At 37.5% G+C, this 20,712-nt stretch overlaps 1 protein-coding gene across 1 annotated transcript in view; it reads left to right on the top strand.

Moving 5' to 3' along the window:
* LOC124619549 (cadherin-23-like) overlaps positions 1 to 20,712 on the top strand; it is a 490,213-nt gene that overhangs the window by 438,946 nt on the left and 30,555 nt on the right. Inside the window, exons 29-31 of the mRNA XM_047146019.1 lie at positions 6,369 to 6,484; positions 14,301 to 14,467; positions 17,979 to 18,185. Coding sequence (XP_047001975.1) covers positions 6,369 to 6,484; positions 14,301 to 14,467; positions 17,979 to 18,185 — 490 coding nt within the window. The remainder of the gene's footprint in view (positions 1 to 6,368; positions 6,485 to 14,300; positions 14,468 to 17,978; positions 18,186 to 20,712) is intronic.

Below are 20,712 nucleotides of genomic sequence, written 5' to 3'. Positions count from 1 at the left end.
GCAAACTTTTCACAGACCCAGGAATTTCTACTGACTTTTGCCTGTTGACTTTTGTACATTCTTTGTGACTAGAGAGTGCAATAGCCTTTGCTTTCTCAGCAATTTGTTATTAAGCAACAGTGGGTCTTTTTCATGCTTAATCCAATTACTTGGCACATACTTCCTCAGAGTGTAATTTGCAATCAGTTTAAACTTTGCCCAAAATTCCTCTATGTCCATCTCATTGGAGCCAAATGAAGTTCATTCATTGTCTAAATGGGATGCTAAATATTGCTTATCTTCTCTAGTGAGCAAAAATACTCTCCTACCCTTCTTGATGGGTTTATTAACTTTTGCAACCATCATTTCCATGATGACATCAAGATCATTAATCCCTATCTCTATACAACACTGTCTATAAGGCGTGTTTGTAACTATAAGGCCTAAGATGGCGGCTACAGTAAAAGTTAAGCAAGTGTCCTTCCAGAAAAACTTAAATTTTGCCGTAAAAAAGAAATCGTGTGAAAATTGTAAAGACGAAATCAAGAAACTGAATGAACGCATAACGAGCTTACAGTTCATAATCGGCAGTTTGAAAACGGACATTTCGAAAATACAACAAGAAAATAGTGAACTGAACACGCTAAAACTTGTGCGAGATAGTTCGTCCGTTACGGAAAAGTGGTCTAATGTAAAGTGCAAGAACAGCAAGTCCAAAGTGCAAATTCGGAAAACCTGCAAAAGTTACGCAAGCTTTGTGCACGAAAGCACATTTCAAGTACTTTCGATTGCCGATAGTGAAAATGCAACTTACAGTTCGCATGAACGATGGGAAAAGCAAATAGGCACTTTGGGGAATAAGGTAAGAGAAGAAAATTTACTGACGCAATCAGCTGTGAAGGAGGTCAATATAAATGTGCCAACCAAAATTTGTGTCGAAGTGTGTAGTAAAACAATACAAAACAATTCGCAAATTGTGAACTCCAATAACAGGAAACTGTTTGTGTTTTCAGACAGCCATGGTCGTGGACTTCCGAGTAAACAAAAAGAAACAACTAAAACATTTTCGTGTGGTATAGTGAAACCGGGAGCCCCACTTAGCGAAATTAAAAAAATGACCGAATCCACAGAGGCAAAAAATCTGCATGATAAAGACTTCGTTGTACTTATGGGAGGCGCAAACGATGTCTACAAAAATGAAACAGGGAGTGCAACGGCGCGATCTTAAACAGTGTCTGAGGAACCTCACTCACACTAATGTAATACTTGTCAATATTCCGCATCGCTATGATCTTGCAAGATGGTCGTGTGTTAACAGGGAAATAGAAAGTGCCAACAGTCAGTTTGCAAAAATCTGCAGACATTTTAAAAACGTGAAATGCGTTGATATAAGCAGTATTGGATGTAGATTCCACACGCAACACGGACTTCACCTGAATGGCTTGGGGAAAGAATATCTGACAAGCCTGATAACCAGGGTAATAAAAAACCATCAAAATAAATTCAAAACCAAAACGATAATTGCATTGCCATCGCCTGACTCCATAACGAAAACGCTTCAAAAAAATTCATTAGAAACTTCATCATCAGCAGCAAAACATGTAAAAAAAGACCAAATTTTAACAGAAAAAACAGTGGACATCAATTTCAACAACAAAAGAACTACTGTTCCTCATCAGCCAAATATTATTTTAGACGAAAATAACAAAAACGAGAAGACTCCAAGTTCACAAGGAAACACAGCAGTAGTGGTAGAACCAACATTTGAAGTGTCAGAAACAGCACCACCATCAACAACAACAAATAGAAGGCTGTTGGACAGAAGAAATGCTGAGCCTCCTTCTCATCTCAACGATTTTTTATGTGTGCGCCTGAAGAAAAAGAAGGGACAACAGTAGGTAGTGTCAGGTGTCTCCTCTCTCCTGTCTCAAGGCAGACTCCAATGGATTCTCAGTCAGGTAACAGCACTAATAGAATGAAAAAGCAAGAGGAAGGCATCTCGTTCTTTCATCAAAACATAAGGGGCCTCTTAAACAAAACAGATCAACTCCTTATTAACATTAGTGAAAAGGACAGTATAAATAATGCCCAGATTTTGTGCTTAACTGAGCACCATGTTACTGATAAATGTGCCTTGCCATGTATAGTAAGTTATACTTTAGTAACATACTACTGTAGGGAAAGTAAAGATAAAGGTGGAGTAGCAATTTATGTTAAGGATAGTGTAGCATACAAAGCTATAGATATTAAGAAATATTGTGTGGAACAACAATTTGAGGCATGTGCCACAGAAATAACAACTAAATTATACCCAATAATAGTGTTGGCTGTCTACAGGGCTCCTTCAGGTGACATAAAAACTTTTCTGAATTCAGTGGAACTCCTACTGTCATGGTTACTTTCAAAAGCGAAGGATATTGTAGTATTAGGTGATTTCAATATAAACTTTTTGACAGAAAATAAGAATAAAATAGACTTTGAGATTGTGATGACCGTACACAATCTGACATCAGTAATAAACTTCCCAACAAGAATTACATCCGAGTGCCAAACTATGATAGACAACATTTTTTTAGATGTAAATAGACATCAGAATTATATTGTCAGGCAGGTTATAAGTGGGCTTTCAGATCATGATGGACAAATTCTCACTATTTATGACGTTAATCTGTTCAAAAAAGAATTTCCTCGGTGGAAATTCATAAGAGTAATTAATGAAGAGGCGAAAGGAACTTTCAACCACAGGTTGCAGCAAATGGATTGGTCTTTAGTATATAGCCATGATGATGTTGATACTAAATTTAACTGTTTTATAAATGAATTCTGTGCTCTTTTTGAAGAAATATTTCCCAAGAAATGGGTCAGAAACAGGGCTTCCAATTCTGTAAGCAAGCCTTGGATTACAAAAGGTATAAAACAGTCATGTAAAACCAAAAGGGAAACTTATGCTGCAATAAGATTCTGTAAAGATGTAGAAAAATGGGAACACTATAGAATATACTGTAAAATTTTGAAGAAACTAATACAGAAATCAAAAGCCCTTTATTATGAGAAGAAAATAGATAATTCTAATAACAAAATAAAAGCAATTTGGAGCATTGTAAAAAAAGAAACAGGAAGAGATACAACAAGTAAAGAAGATATAAATAATATCAGATATGAAGGTATCCTAGTAGATAACCCCAGAACGGTGGCTGACATTTTTAATAAACACTTCCTATCAGCAACTCAACAGATTGGTTGCAAGCCCGATGTTGATGAAGCTGTAACTCTTTGTCAAGCCGTATATTCAAACACAATTTCAGAAATGCACCTTAATCCTGTCACTGTAGAAGAAATTCAAAAAATCATCATGTCCCTAAAAAGTACGAATTCTGCAGGGGTTGATAATATATCTAGTAATTTATTGAAATATTCTTGTGTGTGGATAAGGGACATTCTCTATCATATTTTCAATGCTTCCCTTCAGAAAGGTGTTGTTCCCAGTAGACTTAAGTGTGCCATTGTGAAGCCCCTGTACAAAAAGGGTGATAAAGATGAACTAACTAACTATCGACCTATCTCTTTGCTGACAGCTTTCTCCAAAATTCTAGAAAAGCTAATACATGTAAGAATTACTGATCATCTCATGAAGAACGAAGTTCTCAGTAAGAGCCAGTTTGGCTTTCAAAAGGGCCGTTCAACAGAAGATGCAGTCTACGCACTTGCAAATGAAGTCCTAGAAACTCTTAATGAAAAAATGCTAGCACTTGGTGTCTTCTGTGATTTATCCAAAGCGTTTGACTGTGTTGATCACCAGATTCTCTTGCAAAAAGCAAAATTAGTAGGGATAAGTGGTGTTGCAGGCAATTGGCTACAGTCGTACCTCCGAGACAGAAAACAAAAAGTTGTGTTGAATAGCTCAGGTGGAGTATGTGACACTTCCTCAGATTCTGAATGGAGCTTCATTACATGTGGAGTGCCCCAGGGCTCAATTCTTGGGCCACTATTATTCCTGATTTTTATAAACGATCTACCATCATGTACAAGCCTGCCGTGTAAATTGACACTATTTGCTGATGATACCACAATTTTTATGAGCAGTAGAACAGACAACAATCTTGAGGAACTCATTAATCACATACTCTCAGATATGGTTAATTGGTTCAAGGTGAATGGTCTCTCATTAAATTCCAGCAAGACCAACTTTATCCAATTCTGTACAAAAACAGAAAAAGAGAGAGAGATAAGTGTGACATGTGGTAATCAACCAACAGTTAGAACGGAAACAACAAAATTTCTTGGAGTGCACATTGACAAGAAAATGAACTGGCCTTCACATATTATTGATCTCTGTAAGAGGCTTAGCTCTGCTATCTATGCTTTACGGGTTGTCACTACATGTGTTGAACCTAACACTGCAAAAGTGGCATATTATGGCTATTTTCATTGTCTCATTGAGTACGGAATTATTTTTTGGGGCAACCAGCCATTAGCAAGGAAAGTGTTCATTGCACAGAAGCGAGCTTTAAGAATTATATGTGGATTGCTCCCAAGAGACTCTTGTAGAAATAGTTTTCGTAATCTTAAAATATACACAACTGCATGCCAATATATTTTTTCTCTCATGTGTTTTGTTTGTAAAAATATAGATATATTTCAACCAAACAGTAATTATCATGAGCATAACACACGGAGGAAGAATGACATACACAGTGAACTCAGAAATTTGAGCCTGGCACAAAAGGGTGTCCACTACACTGGAGCAAAACTCTTCAATGCTCTTCCTCCCGAAATAAAGACAAAGATTCACAACAATAGTGAGTTTAAGAAAGCTCTAAAATGAATCCATGCAGTAAATTTTTTCCTTTATCAATAAATTTACTCTTTTTCAGCTTTCTCTTACATTATCAGCAATTTGATTTGAATTATGCAGATTACCACTAGCAAAAGATAAAATGTAGTCCACTTATAAATAAAATATGGATCAATACTACACTGTTGATCTTTAAGAACAGCAAATAACAAAGTTTTACTTATTGTACATATACAGTATAATATGAAGAATATATGGCTAAATTTGTTGATGATTTGGGAGTTTATAGGGTGCAAAATGTAATACATAGAGCTGCCACTTCTACCACTAAAAGGGGCTTGAACTCAGCTGGGCTCTGAGTCTAACTGAGGTAGGATAAAAAAAATATGGGTACATCATTCCATGCCTCTTCAACTCTATGATAGATTTCATCAATCATAGTTGCAAGCAGCAACTTTCCAATCTCTTTACAACCTATGACCAGATGTTTTCACTGGGGGAGAGAACTGAGGGAAGTGCTGGTCAGAACAACAGTCAAACTCCCTCTGTCCTGAACTAGATCAAGACAGCACAGACAACATTGGGACTTGTGTTACCTGCTTGAAGAAAACTACAAAGATTCGGCAAAGCATTATCGTGTCAAAAAATAACATCATGCTGATACTGAAGACAGGAAACAGCCACCAGCCTTAACCCATTAGATATGCAGTGCCTGGTGTCTAATAACTAGAGGTGATCATCTTGTACCATCTTGCTAAGTACCTATTAGGCCAATACGATGACGATGAAGGTAGTTCATTCATTTTCCTCAGAGTCTCTGTGCACAGATATGTCTCATGTGGTGTTATATTGGAAACAGGACTCATCCAAAAAGATGATGTTTTGCCACATCTGAGACCAGTGTTCCCATTGGGCAGACCATTGTTGGCATGCCTGTCTCTGCTGCTGCTTCAAGGGAAGCCACAACAATGTGGTTACCACGCTGACAGTGTTTGGATGTTGCTTGTTGATACTTGTCTTGTTCGAAGCATGCCATCTTCCTGAGGGAAGGAAACTGACATGGCTTTACAATCCTGCCAACTGAACAAACAATATCCATCCTCTTGGTTGTTAATCACGTGGAATTGCTGAGATCTTGCATGATGTTGAGTACTGCCCTCCTGAACCCAATGATTCCACATTCACATGACAGTTGTGATCCCTGGCAATGTGAGCAGCAAAATTGAAGGACAATAAACTGTAGTCTCAGTAAGCCACAATCTGTATAGTGCCAAACTCTGACATGTTGGTAGGTGTTTGTAGTACTTAAATGAGGCATAAAATTAGCTTCCTACAAACAAATTCAATTAAAATGTGATTAATGACCGACAAACCCAGGCACAAAATTTCTTTATCTACAGGATATTGCTGGCATTACACCTATGTGCTTTAGGTGGTTGAGCTAAAATGTTAACTTGTATATCCAAGCATATTCTACATTTCAAGTGAATTTGAAGTTTGTTGCATGTCATCGTCATGATGTTACAATTTTAATAACCAGTGATGTACTTAGGTACATAGCCAATTAATGATATGTTTTATTGCTTTCTTCTAGACGTATTTGGTCATTATGCAGATGCCGAAGTGCAGGTGCATGTAATATCAAATATTCATCGAGTCACATTCCAGTTCCTCAACAACAGGACATATGTTGAGAGCAGAAGAGATATGGCAAGTAAAAGCTAGATATTCTACAATGTTTACAGATTCAATTATCAACAATTGTTTTTTCTGTTTAAGTAATTTGAAAACTAGTAATAGAGAACTCATTAACCATTTCTTATGATTCATTCTTCTTGCAAATGTGTACATTAGATGTACTATTTTTCTGTGTTATGTACACCCTCTACATTGCACAAATCAAAGAAGAAAAAAAACCAGAAAAAATGTAACAGCTCAAAAGATCATGCGGTAAAACTGAGGAAATGTGGCCGAACCATACAAAGTACAATACATCACAAATAACACTGGATGTATTATTCCAAGCAAAGAATGTACTGTATATTTAAATTCAGGTGCAAAATGATTGTGGAAGTTACATACGACACAAGTAAAACCAGTCCAAGCAGCAATGGGAGTGATAATCTGTCTTGATATCAAATGAATACTATTCTTCTAACAATGCTACTTGAGTGCAGAATTGGTCAGGATTAAGGGTTGTGACCAACAACACTCTTCCTGAAAGCATCTCAATTATTCTGTGGTATTCTGCCTAGGAGATCAAGCAGGCCAGTCCATACACTGAAATGTTTACTGTTGAAGATGAAAATACTGTGTCAGGTCACTGATTCACTACAAAATGTAACACAAAAAATTCATTCCTAGAAGGTACCATGCTCAGGTACTACATACCATTCTCATAAAGTCCCAGTTTAAAAGTCAAAATTTCTCAAAAGAAACCATTGCCATAATTTCCAGGTTAACATTTGGTGACGAATGTTCTCTGTCTCATGTGCATAGAGTTAGCATCAATGAAACAGCATTTAGTGATTGTGACAAGAGTCAAATGGAAATTTAAAGCACCAGTTGTTCTCTTGCAACCAATAAGAAGTTACAATGACAGCAGCTGAGTTCATTATGTATTCAGTCCCCAAATCATATTATTTATCTTGAGGAACAAAGTATTCCTAATGATTGGAAAAAAGCACATATCATCACCATTGTCAAGAAGGGTCGTCAAAGATACACACGAAACATTCCCCACACATCTCTGGTGATGGTCTGTGGTAGAATTTTCAACATGTTTTATGCTTGTATATTATGACATTTCTGGAAACTGTAAATCTCCTCTGTAGGACCCAACATGTGTTCTGAAAACAATGATCATGAGAAACCCAACATGCTCTGTTCATCCACCAGGTGTAGAAAGTAGTAGATGCAGGTGCCCAGATAGGTCCTTAACTTCTGGAAGGCATTTAATACAGTTTACAGTTCTGCACTGCTGCCTAATGAACAAATTACACGTGTACAGAATATCAGACAGACTGTGTGACTGGATCAAAGACTTTTTAGCAAACAGAACACAGCATGCCATTCTGAACAGAAAGTAGTCTTCAGACATAAAAGTAACTTTGGGCATGCCCCAGAGGAGTGTTGCAGGATCATTACTTTTTACAATATGTATAAATGACCTTGTAGATAATGTCAGAAGTTCCATGAGGCTTTTCACAGATGATGCTGTTGTCCACAGAGAAGTTACAATGCTGGAAAACTGTAGTAAAATGCAGGAAAATATACAGAGGATTGATGCTTGGTGCCGGAAATTGCAATTGACTCTCAACATAAAGAAATGGAATGTATTGTGAATACATAGACAGACAAGGACTTATTCTATGATTAAAAAACTGCAGAACAGTCACAGGAAGCAGTTACTTCCATAAAATATCTAGGAGTATGAATATGGAGCAATTAGAATTAATCTTGACTAAGGCACCTGCCAGGCTGAGATTCATTTGGAGAATCCTCAGGAAATGTAGTCCACCAATGAAGTTGCTTGCAAAACATTTGTTCAATCAATAAATGAACATTGCTTGTCAGTACGGTATCCAAACCAAATGGGACTGATTAAGGAAATAGTGAAGATCCAAAGAAGAGGAGCATGTTTCATTACAGATGCATTTAGTAACTGTGAAAGTGTCATGGAGATGCTCAACCAACTTCAGTGGCAGTTGCTGCAAGAGTGGCATACTGCATCATGGTGTGGTTTATTGTTAAAGTCCTGAGGGCCTAGAAGAGTCAACCAGTATACTCACAAAAAGCCCATGAAGATAAAATTAGAAAGATTTTAGTCTTCACAGAGGCCTAGCAGAAATTGTTCTTCCCTTAAAACATATGCAACTGGAACAGGAAAAAGGAGGAAGTGACACTGGTACACAAAGTACAAAATACCCTCCACCACACACTGTAAGGTGGCTTGTGGAGTACAAATGTAGATTTCACTTTTGAGTCAGAATAATTTGCTACTTCTTACAGTAATTATTGAATTCACATTGGAAAACAATTTTACAATTTGAATTTCAGCATAAATTAATTTGTGGCCCTTGTAAGATGATATTTTATAATATTTTAATATGTGTTAAATACAATAATTGTTGCAGCATGTGTTACTACCTGTTGAGCATTCTAGTTGGTTCAGTAAAGAGATTTTTTCTGGAGACTTAATCTTAAAAATTTAATACAACTAAGTTTGCACACTAGGGTAACTATTTTATTGTGCAGTTGTCAATACCCACATACTATGAGCACAAGGTGTCATGCACCAATGTCTACAACAAAGTTAAAAAAGACAATATTGTCAGTGGTACTTAAGGGTGTAGCTCCCAAGATACAGAGACCAACTTGTCAAAAGGCATCCTTCAATTCACATCTGATGGGTGCCAAAAGGTTTCAGTGACTGGCTTCTTACCAAATGAAGGCTCATCTGTCATCACTTCATGATGTAAATCAAGGCTCATCCAGAAAGAAAATGAAACTTTATCAATCTGAAAGCCATTGTAAAAATTGGTACACCTACTTGTGAACACTCGTTCAAGTGATGACTGAGAAGTGCGCAAGTAGCTGATCATATTAAACACACACCACCTCTGTGAAGTCATGTGAGTGCAATGCAGCCATTGTTAGTCACTGAGGGGAACATCCTTTGTGCTGAATATGTGATTAAAATTTGTTGCTACAGCTTGCAGCCAACAGAAGGAACAACAATTGGCAATTCAAACATCTCTTGTCTGAATTTTATCTGCCTCACGTGTGACACCTCTCCTCCACATCACTAAGTCAGAAAAATGATACCTCAAGACTATTAAGTTATCAGTTTCACAGCACAAGTTCCCACCCTACTCTTAGACATGTAGCTATTACTGCGTACAGATGCTGCCAATAGACTGCTGTGCCACACGTTTTGTGTGATAATTTTTGTGACATTATAGTATTAACAACAGTAATTTTGTGACAGTCCCATTATGATTCCTTAAGTTCCAGTTTTGTGATTTTCCATAGCTTATGGAAAGCATTTTACAGAAATTAGTGACATGTCTCTGCAAGTACTTCTCTCTCTCTTGTATAAATGGTCATCTCTCACTGCAATGTTGTAGTACATATTGGCACAGCACAATTTGAGTTACACAAAAAGTTTATGAAGATACTCTGCCCTGTCATTTAATCATATTACAGAGAAACAAGCATCATCTGGTCCCATCAAGGATGTATGTTTTATTTAAGTGTAATACAAAGAAATAATTTAACATTAATGTTAAGCCCTTGAAGTCTTTGTAGACTCTTCTACAGTATTGTAATCATGTTTTATGCTATTTTTTGAGAAAAGAAAAATACTGCTAGTAACAGAAGACAGTAATAATCATATGTATTATGAAACAATCATCACAACATGAAGCTTTTTTTAAAAAAAAAATCAGTATTGCAGATATCATGCAGCCTGCAAAAGTTATTCAACTAAGGCATTTCATCAAATTGAGAGTTAGTGTTCTCCAAATTAACTATATTACCTATCTATACTTTTAAAACTTTAATGTTACATGCTTATTGTATTTTTTTTCTTTTTAGTAGACTATTTTGTATGGACTGTGGAGTTGTATGAGAAGTAATAAGATGTTTGTAGATATGAGTATTGTCAAAATTTAATTGTAATCCATTTTTCTTGAAAAATATGGACAACTTTTTCATCTTCTAACAGAGCACCTGCACGATCATATTTTATGTGTTTCATAAACAACAGAGGACTCATACATAAACCTTTGGTAAAGCATGTTGATTGTTTAAAATTCTGAGTGCATATTTCTATGTGACATGAAACAGAGATTCTCTTATGCAGATAAGACAAAAACTATAAACCTTCTGTGTCTGCTATCCTACATTATTTCAACTTTTGCTTAGGGATATCATAGTCCACACAATCAAAAGACATAGTCAAATTGCAAAATATTCCCAATACTAATAATTTCTTATTTATTAATTCTAGTACGACAGAGTGGCATGAGTGTATGCACAGGGATTTTCAGCAGTGGGCTAACTGGTCCTCATTTTTATGATGGTACTGTTAGTTCTTTAAATTACTAAGATTTGCTTCCTGAAGTGTTAGAAGAACTGGAAAATAGTCAACTTTTGGAATAAGTGCAGCCAGTTAAGAGAAACTGGATATGGCAACAAGATGGAGCATCCCTGCATTATGGAGTTATAGTGACTGACTTTCTATGCGAAAACTTTAATGAATGGATTAGAAGCCTGGGTACTATTGCAAGGCCTCCATGATCCTCAGATATCACATGTATTGATTTTTCATTCTGGGGTTTACTAAAAAATGATGCTTATTTCATAAAAATTAGTGATTTTGGGCATTTGAAGGGATGTATCCTATCAGAATTTGAAAAACCTACATTCCTGAAAGATTTGTAACCAAATTTGCAAATGATTGTTGAAAACATGCCATGTTTGCATAGAACAGTGTGGGAACCACTTGAGCATCATTTGTAGGTTCATTTAACTCAACATGCATTGTTGTGTTGATAATAAATTTGTTTTTTCATTTGTTTAGTGTTATTGCACCAAACACATTATTTACAACTGACTTAAGGGCAACTTGTATATAAGCAGAGCAGTGCTGCTAACTGGAAAATCAACTGACACAAGTGAATTTGAAAAAGGGTAGATGTTATTGCCATGTGCCTGGAAATGGACAACTCAGTAATGGTGAAGATGTTTGGCTGTTAGCGTACTACAGTTGTGAGCATCTATGGAAAATGATTGAAGGATTGTAAAACCATGAGTGGGCAATAAGATGTTGACTGTCAGTGCCTCATCACACAAATTGGAGGTCAGCCTTACCTGGTCTGCAAAGCTGGGTAAGCAGTGATCTGTTGCAGATCTAATGACAGTGTACAATCTTGGTACAAGCACAAGTGTTTTTTCAAAGCACACAGTTCAATGCATGTTGTTGGACACAGGGCTCTGCAGCAGACAGCTCCTGAATGTTTCCATGTTGACCCAGTATCACCATTAATTACCACTGTAGTAGACATGGGAACATAGAGACTGACTGGACCATGGATTAATTGCAACATGTCTTCTGGTCAGATGAATCATGTTTGTTGCTACTCCAGTTCAGTGGTTTTATCTGGATATGCCATTATCCATATCAATGCCTGCTCAAAGCGTACCTCACCATGGGCACACACTGGTGGGTGCAGTGACGTGCTGGGGGTATCATTCACTTGGAATCTGTGGAATCCGTGGCAATGAAGCACTGTAACAGCTTTTGACTACATAAACATTATTGTGGGCCATCTGCTTCTCTTCATACTTGATGACTTTCATGACAACAATGACTTTTTCCAGCAGTATAACTGTCCCTTTCACAAGGCCATAATCATGCTGTATGGTTTCATGCTGGTGATAGTGTACACACATTGCCATCTTGGCAACCAAAACCTCCTGATCTGAACCTGATGGAACACATTTGGGACACTACTGGGCATCAGCTCCATGCTCACAAACCGGCAGCCCATAATTTACACAAATTGCATGACCTGTACATAGATCTATGGTACCACATGCTTCCAGAAACCTATCATACATACTTAACTAGTTTTGGGGATATGTCATTTAAGCTCATCCAATTTTTACTTTTCTCTCATTTTATTATATTTCTGACTTATGACTCATCTGTAGGTGACAGAAATACACATTCTGTAGCCACTGTGGAAATTTTCATGGTATCTGCTATCATGATGTTTTGCTATTTGAGCAGTCCATCCACTACTGCTATGTTGTGCTCTTTGAATATATCACATACTTCATAAGGCTCATTCAGTTTTGTACCTTCCATTGTAAGTGCTATGTTTCAATGGACTGGTACATCTGACTCTTTCTTGTTCCAGAGATATGTTAAGAAGTTACAATTTTATGTATGTAATATCTGAATTTTGCCTCCTTTAAGACCCTGCTATAAGTTTTATTCACGTCCATATACCAGTAATTCCTTTGTTAGATATCTGAGTGCCTCATAATCTTTACACACTTCCATTTGTTCCACCCTGATGTGAATAATTTTTGCTGTGATGCTGTCTTTACTGAACTATTTTTAAATACTTCCAAGCCATTTATATGTCCTAGTCTAGTCTATTTCTGTTTCATCATTTTACATGGGCTTACCATGTATCCAATTTTTTGGCAATAGTGATAAATAATTATTACATCTACAACTTACACAGCTCTTCATATTCTCAGGTATGTTAGTGATTACATGGTCTTCTATTGCATGCTGTATCTTTACATTTTGTTAAGATATTCGTACATGTCTGTAGGTTGAAAGTAAGTCTTGTAAGTTTCTTTCACTAATGTTTTGTCTCACCTTCTGTCATAAAGCTTGTGAATTCTCCTCTAATCCTGCTTAGTAATACTTCAAACTCCAACAGGAAGTTATCTGCCTTTGTGCAATAAGAGCAATATATGCCCAGCAAAAGACTTTTTTTCTCTGGGACTTGTATTTACACTGCTGTTGCTTTGAACACCAATTGTGAACAAGTGGTACTTGGTAAAAATGCTGTCTTTCACTTTATTATCCGCACATTAATGAACAGAAAAAACTTGAAAAGGGCAAATGGGAAATATAAAGACAGCAGATAAACAATTCTGACTCTGTGGATACTAATGAAAGAATTGATAAATAAAAACTACACTATACTAATGATGTTAGTGCACCTAGCGGAAGCTATCAACAAAATAAAGTGGAACAATATGTTAAAAATAATGAGAATAATTACAATAAACTAGAGAAAAAGAAGTATAATCTAGAATAATCAACAAAGAGTATTAAGGCTGACCCCCAAGAAACACAAATATAACCAAAAACGGCACTAAAAAGGTATTTGATTGATTTTTGTAACTTTGGTGTAAAATAATATTTTTTTATTGCAATTTTCATTCCTGGCATGTATATACTGTGACAGGGCAAGGTTATGTAATTAAAATACCATGTATTATTGTATAGGATACTTAGGATATTACATGTGTAAAAATTTAAGGAGGAAAATAGTAGAAGCCTTGAGTTGCTGATAGGCACATAAACAAGACTGCGAACTTTTCTAGGGCAACACCACATCATCATTTATCTTACATCCATAACCTCTTTCCTGCAGTTGCCCATTTCCCAGTTCTGTCCCCCTCCCCCCATCAGTCCAGTCATTCACATCATTGTTATTGGACACTGCAAAAACATACTGCTCAGGGTCCCCATGCTCCATTCCTATCCTGTGCACCTGCTATACTCCCACACTTATATTTCATGCACCATCTGTCTCCCCCAGCCATCACTCAGTCTTTCCCAACCCTTCCTCTCACTCCCCACAACTGATCTGCAGTTTCGTGAGTTGGTACCTTTACTCCTTAAATTATTTACAGTCTTCTAGCACTTCCAACTACTGAAACACTAACTATGGAATTCAGAGTATCATGGCAATATTCATTTTTGTTTCAGATGGAAGACATTTTCAGTGATGTATTCCAGTATGACTGTGGCATTGAGAGCACCAAGCAAAGTGTTGATTCTTCAAGTGGACTGGCACTAGCAGATTCAACTGATGTAGTTGCTCATTTCGTTGATGCTGTAGGGAAACATCCAGTTGAGAGAGATGTAATCACACGGTAAGCTCTCCACCGGAACACAATATCCCCAGAACAGTTTTCCACTGACTCTGTTGCATACATAAGACTACCAGCAAAATCAGGATTTTAATGTTTCAGTTCAGGAAAATTCATGGTTTTGATCACCATTACATATTTCATTGAGAACTTCACTGCTACCTGTGTAAATTTTAAATGCCTTTCTGTGCCATATGTGAATGAGAGTCATCATACTTCTGTTGAAGATTTCTCCTTTTTTATGCATGGCATTTTCAAATTTAGTCTAGATCACCTCAAAAAAAGTTTTGCATCACATTGGATCCAAGAGCTCTGGAACCTGTACAGAAAATCGGAACAGAGATCAACCTAAACATCATTTCTGCCCTATTTATTGCTCATGAAAACCACACATTGCATGTTGTACCACCATACAGCGAGACCTTCAGGGGTGGTGGTCCAGACTGCTGTACACACTGGTACCTCTAATACCCAGTAGCACGTCATCTTACATTGATGGATGCATGTATTTGTGGTGGCATACTACCCACAAGTTCATCAAGGCAATGTTGGTCCAGATTATACCAGTCCTCAATGGCAATTTGGCATAGATCCCTCAGAGTGGTTTGTGAGTCACATCATCCATAAACAGCCCTTTCCAATCTACCCCAGACATGTTTGAAAAGGTTCATGTCTGGAGAACATGCTGGCCACTCTAGTCAAGCAATGTTGTTATCCTGATGGAAGCCATTTACAAGATGTGCAGGATGGGGGTGCAAACTGTCATCCATGGAGATGAATGCCTCGCCAACATGCTGCCAATATGGCTGCACCATTGGTCGGAGGATGGCATTCACATATTGTACAGCCATTACGGCACCTTCCATGACCACCAGTGGCGTACGTCGGCCCAATGTAGTGCCAGGGAACCCTCAACTTGCTGCACTTGCTGGACAGTTGCCTAAGGCATCTCCGACGATTGTCTGGTTGAAAGCACATGTGACACTCATCGGTGAAGAGAACGTGTTGCCAATCCTGAGTGGTCCATTCTGCATGTTGTTCGGTCCATCTGTACTGCACTGCATGGTGTCGTGGTTGCAAGCCATGGATGTCAGGAGTAAAGTTACGTATCATGCAGCCTATTGCGCACAGTTTGAGCTGTAACACAACGTCCTGTGTCTCCACAAAACGCATTATTCAACATGGTGGCGTTGCTGTCAGGGTTCCTCCAAGCCATAATCCATAGGTAGTAGTTATCCACTGCAGTAGTAATCCATGGGAAGCCTGAACGAGGCATGTCGTTGACAGTTCCTGTCTCTCTATATCTCCTCCATATCCAAACAACATTGCTTTGGTTCACTCCGAGACACCTGGACACTTCCCTTGTTGAGAGCCCTTCCTAGCACAAAGTAACAATGCAGACATAATCAAACCACAATATTGACCGTCTAGGCATGGTTGAACTACAGACAACACAAGCCATGTGCCTCCTCCCCGGCGGAATAACTGGAACTGATCGGGTGTCAGACCCCTCCGTCCAATAGGTGCTACTCATGCATGGTTGTTTACATCTTTGCGCAGGCTTAGTGACATCTCAGAACAGTCAAATAAAATAGGAAAGGGCCAATATCCATAGTCAGCGTCTATCTTCAGGAGTTCTCGTAACCAGGGTGATGCAAAACTTGTTTTGATGTGTTTGTGATTGAAAACCATAAATTATTTGGTTAATGTATGAGATAAAAAATATATTGAATGCATAGGGAAAATCAGTTTTTAATATAGGTATTACAATAGGCAAAGAAATTACTTTGGATTGTATTTTATATGCCGATGATGTCACAATTGTAACGGAGGAAAGTCATTGGAAAAAAATACAGCAGCAAAATTGGTCAGCCATTTTAATTCTCTGGGATGTGATATCACATGCAAGTATGATGATGAGAAAGCAAAAACAAGGAAGAAAAAGGAAAGATACATGGGACAATAAAGAGATACTTTAGAAAGAAGACACAAAAAGCAATTTGTGAAGATTTCTAAAGTAATGCCCATCCCCACATTACTCTATGAAAGTGAGTCAAGGGTCTTTTACAAGCAACAAGAAAGTTAGATCCAGGCAGCTGAAATGAAGGCTTGTGACAAGATGCACCAAAGTAGATATATCAATAAAGAGTGACATATTTAACAGAAGAAACAAAATTGAAGACAACAGATGAAAATGGAGTGAACATCTTATCAGAATGAACAATCGAAGACTACCTTATACAGTCAGAAATTATAATGCAATATGATAAAGAAAGACAGGAATGCTGTGACAACAAGCGTAATAAATGCCAACAGCTACCTGAACAATGTAAATCACAGTGGTAGTACTCCTGGTCAGTGCATGCATGCTGAACTATTTCCATTTTCCACCAAAACTGGGTTTGAGCTAATTAGACGAAAGTGTCCCTTTGTGAGACAACTATGTAGGCCCATTCTGCAGTGGCAGCCAGTGGTTCCAGAACAGCCAGCTACATTGGGAAGACATTGCCTGGATGATGCACTACCACAATCAGTTCTACTACTCTTTGCCATTATTAGGAAGTTGGACTTTGCAAAAGGGATGTTGCCATGTGGAGAGAGCTTGGTATTCTGTTTTTCCTACATCTCTCACGCTTGGAAGGTGTCAGACTTAGTGTCATTATAACAAACTTCATTCATACAGGCTCTAAAGAATTAAACCTGTGTCTGTTATTTTTGGAACTGAGTTTATTTGAGGATTCAGTTGGTCAAGGAAGTTATTCTTCAGAAATTAGTTAATGTGACATGTTGCAAATAAAACTGTTGAATGGTGGACATGTGACATAACTGAAGTAAGGGGCATATCAGACAAGGCCAAGGATGAGATGGGCACTATAACTGAAAAAGGTCTAAAGTACAGGAGAAGAAACATGAATATTTTTCTCTGGAAAGAAATAACTAATAAGATGTGAGCAGCACTCTGCCTGAGATAATTCCACTGTTATTAACATGAACCTTAATTATCTGCATCCATGTACATTAGGGAAATGGAAAAATATTATTTAGTGCTCTTAGATATCTAATTAACTCTGAAAAATGTTGAAGATAGTTAATTGGAATTCATATCTGTAACTACATTTGTTGGGATGAATTTTCACTCGGTTTAGACCAAAATTCGTGCATACACATGCTTTTCATCAGTATCACATGACATTTTGGTGGCCTATCTTTAAATTATCATCCTTATTTTCAGTCTTATGCTAGATGTATTGTATTGCAGTTCTGAAGATAGCATGTTATCTCAAAGAAATTAAAGATAAATAATTATTGTCATAAAAAATTCTTCCATAGTGTTACAAACTGAATCAACATGTTTATAAAATATTTCTGTCTCACAAATTTCATTCCTCTTAAGACCTAATAAGAATGTGATGCACCACCCATAAAAAGTTAAGACTTTAAGAAATGTAAATCTTTATGATGGATTACCTGACAGAAAAATTATATGATAAAAAAAGACAATTACATTTTTCAGGCAATTTTATGAGCAAGACACCTTCATCCAGCTGCAGTCAAGGTTTTGGATAGAGCTGAACCTTAACCTTAAGAGTTACCAGGAAGTAGGCAGCAAAGATGCTACGAACATAGAAGGCATTCTAACCATAATATTAATTGTGGTTTCAGCAGTGCTTGGAACAATGGTAATAGTGCTGTTCGTGGCATTCTTCCTCCGAACAAAAACGTAAGAATGATTGGAACTTTTTTGCATTCTACTGCTTAGGCTATATAAATTTTCTGATACTGATATTTGACAAAACTCTGTATCAGAGTCGCTTTTCCAAGTTAAGTAATTACAGGCAAAAGAACGATAAGTTTACTTTTATTATCCTGAGTTTCTGGTGCCTTTGAAGTGTATTCTGTAGACTTAGAGCAACATATATCTCTTTTAATAAGTCTATAAGCTTTATTGCACATGTTATTATTATTACAATAAGCATCCCAATTGTTATACCAAGGGAAATTATACTGAAATTGGCAATTCATTTTGTTACAGAGACCCATAAACACACAAACCATTGCCATATTTTTCTTTCTCAAAATTTATTCTCCATATAATAATTATGAAAATTTTGGGACATGAACAAGCAAAACTGACAAAGTGCTATCATCCACTAGCAGATGAATGATGGGTGGTATATAGATACATGTAACTGGTCAGAAAATTTATTTAGCTTTCAAGGAACCATTCTTCATCAAATCATCAAGTCTCTTTCCCCATGACAACAGCATCCCATCTTACAGTGAAGAACTTTGAATGCAGCAAGCTCTGATAATGCTTCTCTATGTCCATTGTTGATGGTCAGTGATATACATTTCTTATTCTTTCAACAGGTGCATGTTACTTGAGTTTCAGGTGTGTTCCTACCAATCATAATCAGCTAGACTGCAAATGAAAGACTTTTTTAAGTACAAAAGTAAATAACACCATTCAGAAATATTATGTGCAATAATACAAAGATGTTATTCATTCCTGACCATAAAAAATTCTAAGCTGGAAGTTTAGGAGCAACCTACTGTTTTAGTGCAAAATCAAAAACAGTGCCCACCAAACAAAGAAAAGAGACCAAATTCCTGAACCTAATTAATACAAATATAATATGTAAAGTACGGTAAAAGCAACCACTCACATTCACTATAGTGATCTGATGTGTGATGCATAAATGAATGTAACAGAAAACAGTATTCACACCAGCTTCCAAGAGAGTGCTGTGTTATTTGGCAAAAGTATGCACTATGCACATTAACATGCACAACCATAGTGAGACATTATTGGAAGCAGTTGCCTGTTCTCATAGAGGTGAGGAGTGGGTAGTGAATTATGCATGAGGTACGAAATGGGTAATGGGATAGTGTAAAGCAGGTCTTTTGACAGATGACTCAGAAGCTACCTAACAGGTGACAGGAGTTAAGATGGCAGAGCATATAAGAAATATTAAGATGGAGAGTGATGGAAGAGAGAGAATGTCCACATGGAGGGAGTGGAAGGTTGTTGTGGGAAAATGCAGTACATTATATGGATGGGGAAGGAGTGGTGTAGACAGAAGAGAGACGTGAAAAGGAGAGAAGAGGCAGTGGGAAGCAAATCAATGGAGTTTTAGGCTAGGGAGTTGCAAGAGTGCAGGATATCCTTGAAAGGCAGTTCCAACCTGTGGGCTTCAAAGACACTTGGGTAGGAAAGTAATATCAGCTATTGAAGTCATTTGTGTTTTGGTGTGTGGCACATTTGGCAACTGGATGGTCAAGTTTGGTGGCTCGCCACAATTTGGAAGTAGTCATATGAACAATTGGTTACTTGTCATGCCCGCAAAGAATACTGTAGTGGGCTTGCAGCATAGTTGATATGTAATGTGGCTGCTTTCACATGCTGCCCTGCCTTTTATTGGGTAGGAAATGCTTGTGATTGGACTGTGGTAGGATGTGGTGTATGGATGTATGGAACAGGTCTTGCACCTGGGCTGTCGACAAGAGAATGACCCATGGACTGCAGGATCGGGAGTAGCGCTGGAACATGGATGGACAAAAATATTCTGTAGGTTTGGGTGATGTGGGTAGGATTTTGGCTAGGAGATCCCGCATCTCAGGGAATGGCAAGAGGTAGCTGAAGCCCTGATGAAGAATATTGTAAAGTTTTTTAAGGACAAGACAATACTGGTTGATCAGAGGACTGCTGGTTGGTGGCTGTTTAACAAGTTTATTGGCATCAAAGGAGGAGATAGCACAGGAGATCTGTTTATGTATGAGCTTGATAGAATACTGTCTGTCAATAAAGGCTTTGGTAAGATATAAGGTACATTTCAGCAACTCTTGCTTTCTGCTGCAGATATGCCATCCATAGGTTATGAGGCTGTAAGGATGATACATTTTGACATGGAACAGATGACAGCTGTGCTTGGTGCACTTTATATAAACAGATGTATTTATGGAGATGACTGAGAGGTGGAGATTGACATGTAGGAAGGTGGCAAAGCTCTTTGCTCTTTCCTCCATTATCTCAACATCTACTCCCAAATCCACTTCACCTGCCCCTTCTCAACTCAATGAGTCACCTCTCAGATAGCTCCATAAATATGTCTGTTCACATCAAGCACAGTGCTCCACACTCAAGAACTCAGCAACCGCAATCATCCCAGTTACTTCATCATTTTTAAACAAAGGCAGGCAAGGAAACTAATGACAAAAATCTTCAGGACATATATCTGTCACACATT

Source organism: Schistocerca americana, chromosome 6 (assembly GCF_021461395.2).
Source record: "Schistocerca americana isolate TAMUIC-IGC-003095 chromosome 6, iqSchAmer2.1, whole genome shotgun sequence".
In the NCBI taxonomy this organism is placed as follows: Eukaryota; Metazoa; Arthropoda; class Insecta; order Orthoptera; family Acrididae; genus Schistocerca; species Schistocerca americana.
Note: the sequence above shows the minus strand (reverse complement) of the source record. Positions and strands in the feature narration are given on the sequence as shown.